This window comes from Leopardus geoffroyi, chromosome A1 (assembly GCF_018350155.1).
Source record: "Leopardus geoffroyi isolate Oge1 chromosome A1, O.geoffroyi_Oge1_pat1.0, whole genome shotgun sequence".
NCBI classification, from domain to species: domain Eukaryota; kingdom Metazoa; phylum Chordata; class Mammalia; order Carnivora; family Felidae; genus Leopardus; species Leopardus geoffroyi.
In genome coordinates, this window is record NC_059326.1 from 28709187 (window position 1) to 28728589 (window position 19403).

At 36.7% G+C, this 19403-nt stretch overlaps 1 protein-coding gene across 1 annotated transcript in view; it reads left to right on the plus strand.

Annotated features, from left to right (window-relative positions):
- The window catches only part of VWA8 (von Willebrand factor A domain containing 8), a 366738-nt gene that overhangs the window by 37700 nt on the left and 309635 nt on the right, over window positions 1–19403 (plus strand). The window contains exons 3-4 of the mRNA XM_045477746.1: window positions 9479–9609; window positions 13807–13917. Coding sequence (XP_045333702.1) covers window positions 9479–9609; window positions 13807–13917 — 242 coding nt within the window. The remainder of the gene's footprint in view (window positions 1–9478; window positions 9610–13806; window positions 13918–19403) is intronic.

Here is a 19403-nt window from a genome sequence, read left to right on the forward strand (position 1 = left end):
AAATAAAGGAAATGCTACTTCTTTCTAATCTGGAAGGTGTGGTTTTTTTGTTTTTTGTTTTTGTTTTGGCCTTACTGTATTTGTTGGTACCTCCAGTAAATGTTGAATAGAAGTGGTCAGAGGAAGGAATATTATTCTTATTTCTGATCTTGGGAGAAAGCATTGAGCCTTTTACTCTGATGTATGATAGGCATAGGTGTTTCATATTCGTTGTGTATCAAGATGAGGAAGTTTTCTCCCATTTGTGCTTTGCTTAGAGATGATTTTAATTAGAAACCTATATTCTATTTTGTCATGTTTTTTCTGTGTTCTTGGACACGATAATGTGGTTTTTCTTTTTTAGTTTGTTAATATGATGAATTATATTTGATTGATTTTTAAGTGTTAAGCTAACTTTGCACTACTGAAGTAAATCCTACTTGGTTGTATTGTGTTGTTGGTTTTACATATTATTGGTTTTAGTTTAAGAAAATTTTGTTTGGAATTTTTACATCTGTATTTCTGAAGGATATTGATCTGCAGCTTTCTTTTCATCTTAGATCCAGCTGCTCTAACAAAGCATCATAGTTTGGGTGGCTTATAAAAAAAACCTGAAATTTATTTCCCATAGTTATGGAGGCTGGAAGTCTGGAATCAGGGCACCAGTATGGTAGGGTTCTGGCAAGGCCCTCTCCTTGGTTGTGAACTGCTGACCTCTTGTATCCACACATGGCCAAAAGCGTGGAGAGACAGAGAAAGCTTCTGTGTCTTTTCTTATAAGGGTATTAATCCCATTTATGAGGGCTTCCAATCACCTCCCAAAGGCCCCGCCTAATACTACTGATCATATTGGGAGTTAGGACTTAAACATGGGAATTCTGGAGGAGCACGAACATCCAGTCCATAATACCTTCCTTGTGATATCTTTGTCAAATTTTGGTATTCAGACAATGATGGTCTTATAGAATGAATTGGGAAGTATTTACTTCTTTCCGTTTTCTGACTGAGTTTGTATAAAATTGGCAATTTCCTTAAATGTTTGGTAGGCTTCACCTTGAAGCTGTCTTGACTTGGGGTTTTCTTTGTGGGAAGGTTATTCACTAATTCACTTTCTTCGTTAGATATGGTTATTGGGGTTACCTTTTCTTATGTTAGCTAAAAAACTGACTTTTTAAAGGAATTTGTCTTTCAAGGAATTTGTCCATTTCATCTAAGTCTTGGAATGTATTGGCATAAACTTTTTCACAATATTCACTAATTCTCCTTTTAATATCTGTAGTATCTGTACTTCATGTCAACCCCAATCTCATATTCCTGATTTTGGAAATTTGTATCTTCTCTCTTTCCTGATTAGTCTTTCCTGATTGGTCAATTTTATTGATTTTGTCAAAGAACTTTCTTTCGGTTTCACTGATTTTTTAAAAATTATTTTGTTTTGGGGCGCCTGGGTGGCGCAGTCGGTTAAGCGTCCGACTTCAGCCAGGTCACGATCTCGCGGTCCGTGAGTTCGAGCCCCGCGTCGGGCTCTGGGCTGATGGCTCAGAGCCTGGAGCCTGTTTCCGATTCTGTGTCTCCTTCTCTCTCTCTGCCCCTCCCCCGTTCATGCTCTGTCTCTCTCTGTCCCAAAAATAAATAAACGTTGAAAAAAAAAATTAAAAAAAAAAAATTATTTTGTTTTGGGGCACCTGGGTGGCTCAGTCAGTTAAGCGTCCAACTTTGGCTCAGGTCATGATCCCACGGTCCATGGTTCGAGCCCTGCATCACGCTCTGTGCGGACAACTCAGAACCTGGAGCTTGCTTCAGATTATGTCTCTCTCTCTCTCTCTCTCTCTCTCTCTCTCTCTCTGCCCCTCCCCTGCTCACGCTCTGTCTCCCTCTATTTCAAATATGGATAATAAAACCTTAAAAAAAATTTAAAAATTATTTTGTTTTCTATTTCATTGATTTAAGTTCTGATCAGTAGAATTTCATTTCTTGGGGTTTCACTTGCTCTTCTTTTTCTAGTATCTTAAGGCAGAAGCTGAGGCCATTAACTTGAAGTCCTCCTTTTTCTATTTTTTTTAATGTTTATTTTTGATAGATAGAGACAGAACGTAAGGGAGGGGCAGAGAGAGGGAGACACAGACTCTGAAGCAGGATCCAGGCTCAGAGCTGTCAGCACAGAGCCTGGCTCAAACCCATGGACCATGAGATCATGAAAGTCAGACGCTTAACTGACTGAGCCACCCAGGCTCCCCAATCCTTCCTTTTTCTCAATACAGGCATTTAGTACTATAAAATTTCCCCTAAGTACTGCTTTAGTGGCAACCCATAAATTTTGATACATTGTGGTTTCACCTTTGTTCAGCTCAAAATGCTTGGCAATTTCCCTTTGGATTTCTTCTTTGACCCATGTGCTATTTACAAGTGTGCTGTTTAGTTTCTAAATATTTGGAGATTTTCCCAAAGATCTTTTTATTATTAATTTCTGATTTAATTTAATTTTGGTCAGAGAACATAATTTTATGAGTCGAATCTTATAAATGTACCCAATATTTTTTTAAAATGACTGTATTTTGGAGTGCCTTGGGCTCAATTGGTTAAGCCAATGACTTGGTTTTAGCTCAGGTCATGATCTCACAGTTCGTGAGTTCGAGCCCTGTGTTGGGCTCTGTGCTGAGAGCATGAAGCCTACTTGGGATTGATTCTCTGTCTCTTTCTCTCTGCCCTTCGTCTGCTCTCTCTCACTCTGTCTCTCAAAAACATAATAAACTTCAATATAAAAATAAAAATGACAGTATTTTGTGGGGCACCTGGGTGGCTCAGACAGTTAAGCATCAGGCTTTAGCTCAGGTCATGATCTCACAGGTCGTGGGTTTGAGCCCCTCATCGGCTTTCTGCTGTCATCACAGAGCCTGTTTCAAATCATCTATTCCCCTCTCTCTCTGCCCCCTCCCCCCGCTCTCAAAAATAAAACATTTAAAAAATGACTATTTGCATACATCATTTAAGAAAATATTCTTTGTTGCTATTTTGTGACCATTTCCACAAAAACCATATATGATATAAATTTTCTTGTGTCAAGTATTTTCTAAAACTTGACTTTAAAAAAGTAACTTAGCTTTTTGTGTGTGGAAATAACACATTTATATGGTTCAGAAGTCAAAATAATATAAAAAACTGCACATTGAGGAATCTCAGTTTCACTCCTATTTTCATCTACATTACTTGCCATGTTATTAGTTTTAGGGGTATCTTTCCTGTATTTTTCTATGCAAGTACAAGAAACACATGCGTATATATTCTAACATCTCAACACAAAAAATAAACAACTTGACACTTAATCATTGTGTATGGATATGCTTTAATGTATTTAATGTATATTGATGTGTTTTTCTAGTTTTAAGAAAAACTGAATAACTTCTCTATGCTGAGTACAGTGCTGGCCAATATTGTGCTTCTCATTTAATTTTGATTACAGCTATATTGGATCAGACTCCTCAGTCTACATTATAGATGAGTGGCTTTATGTAAACTGAGGCTCTCTATATATGCAGTGGTTTCCTTTGACACATTCAGAGGACCTTTTGTATTCATTTTGCTGTTGTTGGTGCTAAGCATATATAGTAGATCCTTAATAAATGTAGCTGTGTGAATGATGTAATTTCTTAGTTCAGTTAGCCCGTGTGGTAAATAACGAGGACTTAAGTTCTAAACATAACTGTATTGTGTCCCCTCCTCTCATGTTTTCTCCCTTGTCCATTATATCCAAGTACAGAACGATATATGATAGGTAGGTGACAGTTTAGTAAATGAGCATGTACTTGCAGTGAGATTCGTTGCGATTCTTTTGAAATCTCTCATTGTGATGAGGTAGCAGGAGTGAATGCAGGGGAGTGTGGCAGGCCTGTGTTGAGATTCTTTCTGAACTATTTTGTAGGACGTCTATGTCTATAAGATGAAATGCCATGAGAAGGTACCTGACATAAGCTCTACTAGTCAGGGATATGGTAAATACCGAGTTCATTCTCCTTTATCTCTTTGGGGTGGGCTGTATGTAGGTCCAGAAGGTAGTTTGAGTATAAACTCGGAAGCCCATTCATTACCACCGAGTCCACACTGTACGGCCTGCTATCTAGGACACACACAGCAGGTAGAGGACTTTGCAGGCGAGGATAAGGCTCCAATATCCTTCCATTCGTGGTTCTCACTGGCTGAGGGGTTTGACATGGTGCTTTACCTGTAATCCTCATACTAGCCGTTCTTGATAAGTATTATTACCTTTATTTTGAAAATAAGAAAAGCCCGGAAGATTCAGAATTCTTGTCCAAGGACACTGATAAAGGACAGGATGAGAAATCACAACTAGATCTGTTTGGCTTCAAAGGCTTTTTTTTTTTTTGTTTTTTTTTTTTTTCCTCCATTATATTATGTTTCCTCTTCGGATGCTTAGGAAACACCACTAGTTTTAAAGGATTTATTATAATGGGATGAGAACTTAGCATAATTTTCTGAAATGTTAATTTTAATCTTTATATATATGACAAATTGAAGTCTGTGGAGGGAGAAAATTATAATTTGGATTACTTTAATAGACTTATTTTAAAGTCCTTGAATACGCCCAGGCAAAAATAGTACACGTTTTTTTTAAAACAAGTATCGGCTAGGGACTGAATAAGGAATGTAGCCCAACATGAACCAGATGTTTGATTTTTACATAGAGAAGGAAATGTTAGACTATAGGATCAAGCTCTCCGGTATTATTTGGACATCAGTTTATCATTATGTGGACTCCTGGAAGGTAGCATCTTGTGCCTGAAAACAATGAAGTCAGGGATTTCTCTTGCGCACAGGGCTGTGTTTATATTAGGTTATGCGTGGCAGTTTGGCAGTTTGTTTTGCAGATGTTCGTAATGTACAGTCTTACATCTTGTTTCTATTTCTAGAATGCTTTTAAGTATGACTCATGTTTTCTTGAGGCCATCCTAAAAATACAGCGAGTTTCAAGCATTAATGTAAAATATACCACAGACACCACACGGCACTACATAATGCGTTCTCTCAGTAGTTTAATGTAATTTTTTGACAAATTAAATATTTTCTTTGACAAAATACACTATCCTAAAATATGAGCAAGTGGAAATGGGAGGTTTTTTAGAGAAACAGCCCTCTCATAACATAATGTAAAATAAAATGAATTAGAAATTTCAATAAAAGGAGAAAAACATGGTATCATTGACATCCTCAAAAACCAAGAAATAAAATTAATGGCCAGAAAAGCAACTCCATTAAGTTCGACGGAGCCCCCATGAGGCACACACTTGTAGGGAAATTCTTGGATCGCGAAGGTAGGGCCTGTTAAAAAGATTTTGGAGGGGCAATAGGACATCACGGCTATAGTGCAAACTTTGAACTCAAACGCTGAGATCTAAGTCTTGGTTTATGCACATACCAACTGTGAACACCTCAAGACTACACCTCAAGAACTTTGATTTTCTTATTTGAAAAACATAGGGAATGAATATTTAATGAAGTGCTTGTATGACACTTAACTATTATCAGTCACTGTTCTAAGTGCCTAACTTAATCCTCATAATAACCTTATAAGTAGGTACATTTATTATATCTGTTATACAGATGGAGAACCTGAACACAGAGAGTTTAAATAGCTGATTAAGTTTACATAGCTGGTAAACAGCAGAGTTGGGATTTGAGCAGTCTGGCTTGATTCCGTATCTGTACACAGTATAGTCTGCTAAATCCCAGGGTTGTCATGAGATCCTGTATGAAAAATCATTTGTATTTTTATCTGGCACATGAAATGAATGCACTAAATTATAACCATTATTATTACTGTTTATTGGGTAAAGAAAAATAAGGGAAAGGAAAAGCTGTTCTTGAAGATATGGCATTGACTGCAAGGCCAGCCACACGATTCAGAAGCTGCTTATACATATTAAGAAAATTATGTAGAATTGGAATGTGATGATGAGAGCCTTAGATATTCTGACATCTAACATCTCAGTCTACAGGTAGAACTTAATGACTCTTGACTTGCCTCCCTAACAATGTCATCTTTCAGAAAATAGGGGAAACTAAAGGGAACTCTTCCTCTGGGCTTACTTATGACTAAATAGAAATAATGCATTTGTGGCATGCAAGCAACAGAAACCCTGAAAAAAAAAACCCACACATGTCAACCCAGGCACAGTATTTCTCAACAAGGGTGCCATTAACATACTGGGCAGATGGGACTGTCTTGGACATCATATGTAGAATCACTAAATGTCAGTAGTGCACCCAGTCATCCCTCGTCCCCCAAGGCTTTGCAACAACCAGAAGTACCCCGGACATTTCCAAATGTCTCTGGCGGGCATAGCGTGATGGCAGTATTGCCACTAGTTGAGAACCACTACTGAGTGGCAAGAGGAAAGGAAGGGATTGCTGAGAATTGTCAGATGTGCCTTAGGCCAGCGGTCCTCAACACATTAGGATCACGTCGAGTGGAAGAACACCTATGAGCATCCTCGCAGTTATACTCAGTTCCCAGAATTCCCGCTTTAAATAACTATGCCTTTCTCTCCTACTTAAGAAAGTACGTGGTATACAAACTGCTCTGTAAATACAGGCATAATTGATTCTTCTTGACTTTGCTAAAATATATATATTATTCCGAAACCTCAGCACTTCATCGACACTGACAACTTAGGAGAGGCAGACCTCACATTTGATTAGGAACTGGTGCCTTCAACTTTAAAAAAGCCTTGAAAATGTATACAGTTCCAAGGTCAAGGCATTCAAAATGGAATGGAGCTATATAGAACTAAATGGAGACTCTGTAATTATGAATAGTTACAACAGTTATAAATAATAGACAGTGGAAGGAAGTTGAAGAGACCAACTTGGCTTTACCTTCTAGAACTTTGGAAATGTCGTATTTTAAATAGTCAAGTCCAGGTAATGGAAGGTCAGGCACATTGCCAAAGCTGAATACAAAGGAGTGACACCGAAGTGTAGAGAAGGCCTGTGGCCAAAGTAAGTGAAGATTTGTAAAAATATAAAGAAAGAAATCCCAGAAATGTTTATGTTTTTAATTATGTATTTGATACCAGTGTAAGAAGAGATAATAGATCTGCAGGATAGGGAACATTGTGTAATTTATGATAGAGAAGTTAGAACTTAACTTTTATCTTGTGTCATCCTTAAACAGCAAGCAGACTGACTCATCTTGAAATAAGAAAGAGTAGACTATATATCACAAAGGTGGATTTAAGCCTGAAGTAGGAAAGGAAATAGTTAAGTGGACATTTGATAGTTATAAATGAGGTTGAATCTCCAATCTCGGGTGAATTGCTTCCATTGCATCATGAAACTCCTTGATAGATTCTCAGAGGTCTAGGTCTTACAGCAATGTTTCTCAATATGTTTTTCATTATTGCTCTACTAAAGACATTTACCTCCCCCCTCCCCATTGTCTTTCCCCAATCTCATGAAACGTCAGTACCACAGATATACTGTATATCTTTTACGCACGGTATCCCTTTAGTGACAACAGACCCTTGTAATATCTAAGAATTCTTTTCAACCCCTCTTTAACTTCAGATTTTGCCCCCTTGGGGGTGATATGCTCCCTATGCATGTTGTAGAGGATTCATAGAGGACAGGAGAGAAACCAAGCACCTCTGATCAGGTGTTGAGTCTCCTTATTTTTAGACATAGAGGCACTTGATTTGGGGAGATTACAAGATGCTTTGGTGTGATCCCAGTGACATGATAAACCAAGCAGGCTGCCCCAAACCTTGTTCTTGACCGTCTCACCCTGATAAAGAAAATCAGAAATTTATCTTTATTTTTTCCAATGATTAAATGTTAGCTTTGGGGGATGGGTTAGGGGGATACTACCCTTGTAATGTGCTGTTGAAGGTGGTTGGGGAAGCATAGCTTTAGCCTTGGCAGGTGTTCTTAGTTTGAATTCTTTCATGGCCTCACTGGGTGATTAAACAAAGTGTAAAAAGTATGGAATATATTCAGTACATGTAAAAGACTTTTAGGATACGTGTGTGTGTGTGTGTGTATGTGTAAAATGCAACACAATAATAAAGCAAAACTGTAACCCACATCCAGTATAGGAACTAGAATATTACCAAAATCATTGAAGCTATCTGTGAGAATCTCTGATTCCACGCCCAAGTGTCCATTATTCTCAGTTTATCATTCTCTTGATTTTTTGCTTTTCAAGCACTGTTTTATTACATATGTATGTATTTCTAATGAATTCAGTTTGCTAGTTTACTGAGCGTTATCAAAAATAGCATCATAGGGGATTTATTCTGTGACTTAATTTTTTGCTCAATACTATACCTTTAGGGAATTAATATTGTTAGAAGTAGTGGTAGTTCATTCTGTTTTTGTTGTTATGTAATATTCCTTCATGTGTATTTTATCCACTTCCAGTCTCCAGTTGTATTTTTATTTTTTAAAGAATTAATAAGCTATATTTTTCTTTGTTGTATTCAGTTTGTTTTGAATAACACTCCATGATTATTCTATGTGTCTACCAATGTACAAGGGTGAGAGTTTTTCTTATGTACCTAGGAATGCACTTTCTGGGTCACTGAGTGATTTACAAATGAGCAAACACAAATTAATTGTGTTAATTCAAACATTTATAAAATGCTTAGGCAGATGAGCAGATTGACAGATTTAATAGTAGATGTAGAAGGGCATTGAATGAAGTAGTCTTCTATTCCCAACAGTTGCACATGTTAGTCTTCAAACCTTCTAACTGTGAAGTTTGAAAGATCTCACAACCCATTGCCAACTTAAGTTATAATATAGTTTTCTTAAAATTTTCAAGACTGTGATAATCATTAATTGTCTGGGATGATTTAGTCATGTCCCTTTTAGAACAAAACCATTGGGCTATAGAATTGTGATAATGATTCTAATTCCTTATATCACCCTTGAATATCACTTGTATTTCTTTAGTGACACTTAAACGTGACCATTCGAATGTTCTTGTAAGCTTTTAAATGTGATATCAAAGGCACCTGGGTGGCTTATTAAATTAAACCTCTGACCCTTGGTTTTGAGTCAGGTAGTGATCTCCCAGTTCATGGGTTTGAGCCCTGCATCAGGCTCCATGCTGGCAGTGCGGAGCCTGCTTGGGATTCTCTCTCTCTCCCTTTCTGTCTGACACTCGCCTGCTCATGCTCTCTTACTCCCTCTTTCTCAAAATGAGTAAATAAAGTAAATAAATAACAAGTGTGATATTATGTGATTCTTTGTGATATCATAAGCTTTGTCCTGTTTTAACATTGGTAACAATGGTTTTAAAGCAGTAAAGCAGTGTGAGAATTCACCAGGTCGATGTATTGATGAATATGTGTGTTGTTCATGTATATAGAGAGATAGATACACTTTTTAAAATATAATACACTATATGCCTTGATTGCTTAGAGGTTTATAAGTAGTAGTCTGATTTGCATTTCATTTCATCTTGTTTTTTTCGTGCTTGAAGTTTCAGACTCTCTGGCTCAATCTGTAATTCAGCATCTAAGATGGATGATGCAGAAGGATCTTTTGGGGCAAGATGTCTTTCTCATAGGACCTCCTGGGCCTCTTCGACGCTCTATTGCTATGCAGTACCTGGTAAGCAATCAATTCTTATGGATTCCTAAGGGTCTTAACTTTGATTAATTGTGTTCTAACATAAATTAAGATTAAGAATTTACAAAAATATCAAGATTATTCATTACTTGAAAAAAATTTTAATGTTGAAACATGCTTTCTTTAATAAGGAGTGTGGAGTAAGTTATGTGGGAAGCAGATGTATGTTGTTCATAGCTTTAACAAAATTTTGTTGTCACTAGAAAGTTCTCAACTTCTGATAAAAAAGAAGTACAAATTCAGGCAATGAGTAGCAGATAGAATCAGCAACTATGAGGTTACAAAACAAAACTTAGTTTTATATTACATTATATAATACTATATGTTGTATTACGTTATTATTTTATGTTATATTAATTTCATATTATATATTTTATATTTAGATTACTCAAGAAATATCCTTTTTTCTTTTCTAAATATTTTAAATTTTTGTTTATTTTTTTAAAATACAATTTGTCGTCAAATTGGCTAACATACCGTGTGTAAAGTGTGCTCTTGGGTTTGGGGTAGATTCCCATGATGCATCGCTTACCTATGACACCCAATGCTCATCCCAACAAGTGCCCTCCTCAATGTCCATCACCCATTTTCCCTTCTCCCCCACCCCCCCAACAACCCTCAGATTGTTCTCTGTATTTAAGGCCCACATTTTTTTTTTTTTTACAAGAATAGGTATAATGTTTTTATTTATTTATTTTATTTTATTTTATTTTATTATTTTTTTTTATAATATATGAAATTTATTGTCAAATTGGTTTCCATAAAACACCCAGTGCTCATCCCAAAAGGTGCCCTCCTCAATACCCATCACCCACCCTCTCCTCCCTCCCACCCCCCATCAACCCTCAGTTTGTTCTCAGTTTTTAACAGTCTCTTATGCTTTGGCTCTCTCCCACTCTAACCTCTTTTTTTTTTTTTTTTTTTTCTTTTTTCCTCCCCCTCCCCCATGGGTTCCTGTTAAGTTTCTCAGGATCCACATAAGAGTGAAACCATATGGTATCTGTCTTTCTCTGTATGGCTTATTTCACTTAGCATCACACTCTCCAGTTCCATCCACGTTGCTACAAAAGGCCATATTTCATTTAAGGCCCACATTTTAAAAAGCCAAATAATTCGGGGTGCCTGGGTGGCTCCATCGGTTAAGCGTCCGACTTTGGCTCAGGTCATGATCTCACGGTTCGTGAGTTTGAGCCCCGCGTCGGGCTCTGTGCTGACAGCTCGGAGCCTGGAGCCTGCTTCACATTCTGTGTCTCCCTCTCTCTCTGCCCCTTCCCTGCTCATGCTCTGTCTCTCTCTGTCTCAAAATAAATAAATAAACATTAAAAAATTAAAAAATAAAAATAAAAAGCCAAATAATTCTCTTGACTTTTTGTTGTTATATGCTCTTTAAGGAGAGCCTACAGTTTGTCAAATATCTCTTATATGTTACACGCTTTTTTCCTTCACATAGATGAGAAAACAAGTTTATGAAATAACTCACTCAAGCTTTTTTCCAGCTAGTAAATGATAGAGCTAGACTTCAAGTCTTCTTTCTGACCTGTTATCCTCTTACATGTTTGTAGTTCTCTGAATACAGTTGTGAAGTGAGTTGAAATATTAAAATCTCAATCCAAATAAAAAAAAATTGTATAAGACCTTTTTCCCCAGTTTGCCTGCATTAATAGGCATTGCTGTATTGATGGGAGGAAGATTGCCATCAGGTGAAGTTGTTCTGTCTGAAGATATTTTTTAGGATGAAGGGGAAGAACTTTAAGCTTCCTTGTGTTACTTGATATTGAAGAATTGATTTCTGTGCTATTTGAAATATGCTTCATGTCCTCTTTTATTTCAGTGGTGAATTTATTTTGGTACTTCCAAAATCATGTAGGGTGAGGATGATCAAAGTACAATGGACAAATCAGAACTTAACTCTTTCTAGCCCGTACCTTCCATATCTTTTATTTGCTTCTGGAATGAGCTTGTGAGGTATAAGGGGTCATCATAGTATTATCCTCATTTTATTGATAAATAAGGCAAAAGTGGCTTGCCTAAGAATGCAAAGTCAGCTACCGAGAATCCATTCCGCCTGGTTCATTTCAAAGACCATAATATCTCACTTTGATTTTGTTTCTGGGCAAGATTCTAAAGCTTGTTAGGAATGTGGAATGAGAAGGGCTAGGACATCATAGGTGTCTTGTGGGTTCAAAGATGCAATATAACCTGTATCTTTAAAAAAAGAAAACAGCAACAAACTTTAAATTGTGAATCAGAGCCGAGGCAGCTTAAGGATGTGGAAATACACATAAGAAAACAGTAGCCTAAGCTGCCTTGCAAACTCTGCCCTGGGTACTGTTGCTGTTAGATATAAGATCCCATGCTTAGTAATATCCAGAGTAGATGAAGTCTTTACAGGCAGAGATTTGGGGGCATAATTTGATAGTTGTGTTTACTTTATATTTAATTTATATAGAAGGAGTGGTATAGATAGCTCAACAAACTCAACAGACCCCTGCTGCCTCCTCGATCTGCCGCTCCTGGTACTGTTTGAACTTGCTCATACCATTTCTGGGAAGCAGCAGCTGAGGAGACATTGGCATTTGTCTTGCCTGAGGAACCAGGATTATATCTTCAGTGTGGCAGTTCAGGGTGTTACTAGGTACAGTTTAACAATAAGAGGCGTCTCTTTGTCAACCAATTTTGACAGGGTTTTTCAGTGATCCCATTCAGCCAATCAATGAAATAGACATGAAGGCACCAATGATACGTTAAGAAACAAGAAGGAGGCATCTGCTAAAAAGAGAAATTGTGTCTTTAGTCCAAAATTTTGCTTTCAGAGGCAATTCATTATTATTTAGAAAAATATTGTTTGGTATCAACACATCTTTACCACTATGACGTGTGTTTTCTCTATTTAAAATGTTTTCTACTTTCCATACATACTTAAATTTATAGCACATGGGAACAGGCATATTTTGTAAAACCAAAATGACAACTATGATATATTTTTATCAACATGATACGGCAGAGAAAAAAAATTCTGTTGCGTGAAATATCCTCTTTTACCGTTAATGGTGTGCTCATTCAATTTTTTCCCTTATACTTCAGTAAATTAATTTGTTCTCCCTGTTTAATAAGAACATATTTTATGCCTTACTCCATTGGAGAACATCATTGTTTTTTTTTTGTTTTGTTTTTTTTTTTTTCAACGTTTTATTTATTTTTGGGACAGAGAGAGAGACAGAGCATGAACGGGGGAGGGGCAGAGAGAGAGGGAGACACAGAATCGGAAACAGGCTCCAGGCTCTGAGCCATCAGCCCAGAGCCTGACGCGGGGCTCGAACTCACGGACCGCGAGATCGTGACCTGGCTGAAGTCGGACGCTTAACCGACTGCACCACCCAGGCGCCCCAACATCATTGTTTTTAATTCAGTGTTGTAAAACCAAGGCTAATGTTAAAACCTGTTTGTACATGGTTGTCACATGCAGGGAAAAATGACGTTAGGGATGGATAAATTATTCTAAAAGAAATGGATTCTGGATGATTTCTCCTTCAAATCAAAAATGTTTGTTTTCTATGAAAGAAGTCTTTTTTTCCCTCTTCTCCTGCTTTCATCCTTCTTCATCTCCCCCCCCCCCCCCCCCCCCCCCCCCCGCATAGCTATCTATGTATGTCTTTCTTCTCTCTTCTGTTGACCTGACTACTGGTATTTACCTTATTTTCACACTTGGTAAGGTGTGATTTAATGTATCACAGACAGTTGGTAAACATTGGTTAATGGGCTTAATTGATGTAGATCACCCTTTTAAAATAAGGTGAACATTACTTACTAAAATGGCTATCATTTGTAAAAAAAAAAAACAAACAAAAAAAAAAACACCAAGTTGGTAAGTTATTACTCGTGATATTTGAAAAGAATTCTATAGAAGACATTAAGATTTATAATATCTGATTATAATAATAATTGCTAAGGAAGTACATAATTATCAAGTAGTCAACTATTGGTGCAGTAGAGCTCTGAGGAGAAGTACATACATGTTTTGATTGATGCTCAATGTTTTGCATTTTTCTCAAAGCTAGGACTCATGATTTCATTTAAAATGCTCATCTCTGGGTCAGTGGCATTGTCAGATAACTGGCTCCCAAGAGTATGTTGGGAATTTGTTTTAATTCTGGAACAATTTCACTCTCTGTTCTACAGGAGCTGACCAAACGGGAAGTTGAATACATTGCCTTATCAAGGGACACCACTGAAACTGATCTCAAACAGCGACGAGAGATCCGCACAGGCACGGCTTTTTACATTGATCAGGCAAGTTCTTATCACACTCCAGCACATGAGTGTTTACTCCAGGGCTAGGCAAAATTGATTTTTAAAGTAGAAAGAGATTAGCTCACATAACAGTGAAAGATAGATGTACAGTGCTTTCTCTAGGCAGATTTAATTTAGATTTTTGGTTTCCTTGTTCTTAGAAATGCCTTCTGGGTTTAGCACTAAATAAAAAACTGCAGATGAAATTAGTGGTTCTAAAATGTTACCTAAAGAACAAGATGCTGATTTCTTAATTTTTAATTATTTCCTACTACTTGCACATAGAAATTTGAATTTTTAAGAAAGAATTGAGATTTTAATATAGGAAGTTCTCTAGCACATTTATAACAGTATTCTCATTCTAAAAGTCAAGGAGTTAAAGGTATACTAAACATAATGAAACTAAATATATACTTTCAGGAACTATAGCTTTGTTTGAGGGAGGGTTTCTTAGGTACAGATTACCAACTATAATAATATTTTATGAATATTATAATGAAGCTTATTATACATTTCTTCAAACACATAGCTTAAAATATTAAATATTGTTATCCATTAGGAATACCTGATAGAAAAAAGGACAGAGACCTTATATAAGCAACTCATAGAGGAAAGATTTCAAATGTCCAATGTATTCATGACAAGATGCTTCTTGTTTACAAAAATAAAAATTGAAATATTAATGAGCTGCTTTTTTTCTTTCAATTCTCATATTGGCAAAGATTAAAGAATTTGCTAATGTCCGTTATTGATGAGGAAGAAGGAAGGAGGAACAGCATTGCTGTTGGTGCAATTTTGAAAGAAAATTTGGCAATACCTATTAAAAGAAAAGAAATTAAATATATCTGGATCCAGAAGTTACGTTTCTGGCAATTTTATCTTCTTCCAAACGTTATTCACATAAAGTATACAATGTTATATGCAATGGTATTTACGATAGCATTGTTCGGTATCATAAAACTGTAAGTGAAAACTGTAGTAATGTGTATTTAGGAAACTAGTTAAACTAAGTTAAATAAATAATGGCAAGTAGAATTCTTTATAGCCATTAAAAAGAATGAGATGAATCTATGTGAATCTATATAGATTACTATATGTAGTAATAGGAAAGAAGTCCAGGATAAAGCATAAAAAATAAAGTTGCAAGACAACATAGATAATATGATTGTATTTATGGTAAAAAGAAAAAGAAATATATAAATGTGTATGTGTTGGAAATTTCCAGGAGGATGCACAAGAATCAATTAAAAGAGCTGACTTCTGTGGAAATGTGACAGCATCTCGGGTGGGGCGAGGAAGGAATTTTCGTAGTTCTTTAAATTTGAAGCTTCCTCATGAGCACACTATTACTTTATAATTAAAAGAGTATACGTTTGACCTTTGAGCAATGAAGCAGTTAGGGGTGATGACCTCTGCGTAGTCAAATTCTGCATATAACTTTTAGCTCCCCCAAACTTAACTATTTACTAATAACTTATTGTTGACCAGAAGACTTACCAATAACTAAGTCAATTAATGTATTTTGTATATTATAAGTATTATATACTGTATTATTACAATAATGTAAGAAAAAAATAAAATGTTATTAAGAACATCATAAAGAAAACACATTTATAGTACTGTACTATGTTGACAAAAATCTGCATATAAATAAACCCATCCGGTTCAGATGCGTTATTCAAGGACCACGTGTAACTATAAAACAAAACAAAACAAAACACAGAGTGAAAGAATTTTTGGACACCAGAATATTCATATTGTCTCCTAGATTACATATTAATTAGAAAGGAAAAAATGTGCTTAAAATGGAGAGATTTGGCTGTCACCACATGAAATGATGGTGATCACATTTAGCATCCTGTAGTAAGAAAATCTGAGAAGTTCATGTTTCCAATTAAAAAGCAATCCTTTGTAGATGAAGTGCACAAGTATATTTTAAAGAACTCTGTTTTGTTCACATAATGCCAAGGTTCACTTTATACGTAGTTTCTAATTACTCATGGGAAAAGATGTACCTTGACAATGCCTGCTTCTTTTCTGAACCCCGTGAGGCCGAGAGTAAGGAACTGGGGAGAGAGCTTAGAAAACAAGACTACAGCCTAAATAGTGCAGAGGAGATTGGGATAGATTTAATGACACCGAAAGAATTGGCTTTGTTTGGTAGAGTATAGATTTTAAAACATACTTTGTGAATGAATTTTATATCTGGATTGATTATTGCAATGCAAATAGTGAGGAAGAGAAAGTGGACTTTTATATGCTTATTATTTCTTTTAAAGGCACTTTAAGACTTTGTATTTCTTGAAGCATAAAGTAAATTATTTAGATAACACTGTGTAATATACTCTCCCTGCTGTTCTAAAAAGCATATTTTTAGGTGACATCTATTTTACAGTTTATAAAATATTTAAAGTGCTATTATAAATGTATGGTAGTATTTTTTCTTTGTTTTCTTGGCAAATCCTTCTTGTTATGACGAAAATCAGTTGTTCAGGATGTAATGCATTGACACCTTCAGAGCCTGTGATCATGGTATAGGAACATCGGTCCTTTTCCTGTTACTTCAGACTTGAGACTGTATCTGGTTTTCATATTTTTTCTTTTGTCTCTTAATAATCTTTATTCTTTGTTCATAATCAGACCTTAACAGTTCCTTGCTTACACCTGTGCAGTCTCATCACACCCAGAATAAAATCCAATCCCTTTAATATGCCTACAGTATTCTACAGGACTTAATCTTGTCTACCTCAGCTCCTCTCCCTCTTTCCCTTGCTTTCTAGGCTCCTGCTTACATGGTCTTGTTCTCTTAAAAATAGATTGAATGCTTTCCAGCTTCAGAACCTTTGTACTTAATGTTCCCTCTGCCTAGTATGATCTCCCAGATTTGTATATTCCTGCTTCCTCATCATTCAGATTATAAATTCTCAGAACATTTAACTAATCACTGATGATGCCCACCCCCCTGCCATATATATAGCCCTATCATATTACACAATGTGATCTTCTGAGTATCCATCACTATTTGAATTTACCTAATTATTTCTTTGTTTCCATGTTTATTGTCATATTCCCCACTAGAATGTAACTTTCATGCTTAACTCTGACATCTAAAAACTGTCTGGAATATAATCGACACTTATATTTAATGACAGATTTCTCCTTTGGATAATCAATGTTGTTAAATTTTCAAGTAAATTAAAAATTAAATTTTTAAGTAAATTTTTTTAAGTAAATAGGTTCTGGATAAGACCAGGATGCTCACCAGTGGAAAAATATTTGTCTTTTTGACGCCTTTTGGAGTCCTCAGAATGAATAATTCCCATCTGAATTCTAGATGAAGTTGCCAATTGATTACCAGCTAGTCATATATTTGTTAGACTGAAAGGTCTTTATTTAGAAATTTCTTTTATTTATTTAATATTGTTAACCATAGTCATAGAACAGTAAGAATAATAAATATTCTTAAATTGATGTCTGGGATCAAGGGAAAGGCAGTATCTTCATTCATCAGTAGGTGATGGCTCTAACTTAGGTGGGCCAACATAGTTGGGAAAAATACCTGTGGCCATCAGGTGGGTGCTGGGAGAGGTTTGGATTTTTCAGTATGGTCGATGTATGCACATATGACTGATGTTCAAGTAATTACTAATTGACATTTCAGCCAGAAACCTTGCCAAAACCTCCGATTCCAATTGAGGGTCATGACTATCAACCTAATCACTTATTTTCCTGTAGGATTAAAGATGATTGATGATAAAGTAAGAGGTTAAACTGAACTGCTACTCTTGAAGTTTGGAATTAGGTTAATAATTCTATAGTAGGGAATTTGTATTATTTTTTTCCGATGATATAAAAAATGTGGGGCACGTGGGCACCTCAGTCGGTTAAGCCTCCAACTCTTGATTTCAGCTCAGGTCGTGATCTCACGGTTTGTGTCTTCGAGCCCCACATGGGACTGCTCTGACAGTATGGAGCCTGCTTGGAATTCTCTTCCTTCTTCTCTCTTTCTGCTCCTCCCCTGCTCTCTCTCTCTCTCAAAATAAATAAATAAATATTAAATAAATATTAAAAATGCTTTTTGTAGCTATATGTGTGTGTTTATATATATGTATAGTATTAATAAATATTTATCAAAATGACTCCTATGTGTCAGGCACTATCTAGGGACAGTGAGCAAAAGAAACAAATTCCTGTCATCATGGAGCTTATGATTCAGTGGGGGAAACAAAAACATAGTAAAGAAGGATGGAGTGATAAGGTAAATGCTAAAGGGCATTAGGAGGAATGTAAAAATTACTTTTTAGAGGCGCCTGGGTGGCTCAGTCAGTTGAGTGTCTGACTTGATTTGGGCTCAGGTCATGATCCTAGGGTCATAGGATCGAGCCTCCTGTCGGGCTCTGTGCTGAGTGTGGAGCCTGCTTAAAATTCTCTCTCTCTCTCTTTCTCTCTCTCTCTCCCCCCCACCCCCTCTCCCTCTCCCTCTCCCTCTCCCTCTCCCTCTCCCTCTCCCTCTCCCTCTCCCTCTCCCTCTCCTCCTCTTTCCCCGTCTCTCCCTCCCCCTCTCCTCCTCTTTCCCTCTCTCCCCCTGTCCCCCTCTTTCCCTCTCTCTCTTTTCCCTCTCTCTCTCTCCCCTTTTCCCTCTCTCTTCCCCCTCTCCGCAGCTTGCGTGCTCTCTCTCTCTCTCTAAAATAAAATAGTAATAATAAAAAATAAAATTACTTTTTATCTTCCCCTTCAAGACTGACAGTGTAAACATTTTCTCTTTTTTTAAATTTTTTTAACGTTTATTCAATTTTTGAGAGAGAGAGAACTGTGAGCAAAGGAGGGGCAGAGAGAGAGGGAGACACAGAATCTGAAGAAGATTCCAGGCTCTGAGCTGTCAGCACAGAGCCCGAAGCAGGGCTTGAACTCATGAACCGCGATATCATGACCTGAGCCGAAGTCAGCTGCTTAACCAACTGAGACACCCAGGCGCCCCAGTGTAAATATTTTCTATATTATTTTCTGTAATGCCTATATGCATATCTATTTAATCAAGTACAATAATTTTTACAAAAAATGTATACCATGTATATAAAATTTTATAGTCTGCTTTTTCAACGTTTTTATTTATTTTTTTGGGGGGACAGAGAGAGACAGAGCATGAACGGGGGAGGGGCAGAGAAAGAGGGAGACACAGAATCGGAAACAGGCTCCAGGCTCTGAGCCATCAGCCCAGAGCCTGACGCGGGGCTCGAACTCCCGGACCGTGAGATCGTGACCTGGCTGAAGTCGGACGCTTAACCGACTGCGCCACCCAGGCGCCCCTATAGTCTGCTTTTTTAAAAACCTGATATTTTATAAGGATCATCTTCTTATGACATTAGATATTCCTCAAAAGTATAATTTTTGGTGTCCATACAGTATTTCATCAAATAGGTGTGCTATTATTTATTGAACATTCTCATTTTATCCACATTCCCATTGTTGGTAATTTAGGTTCTTTC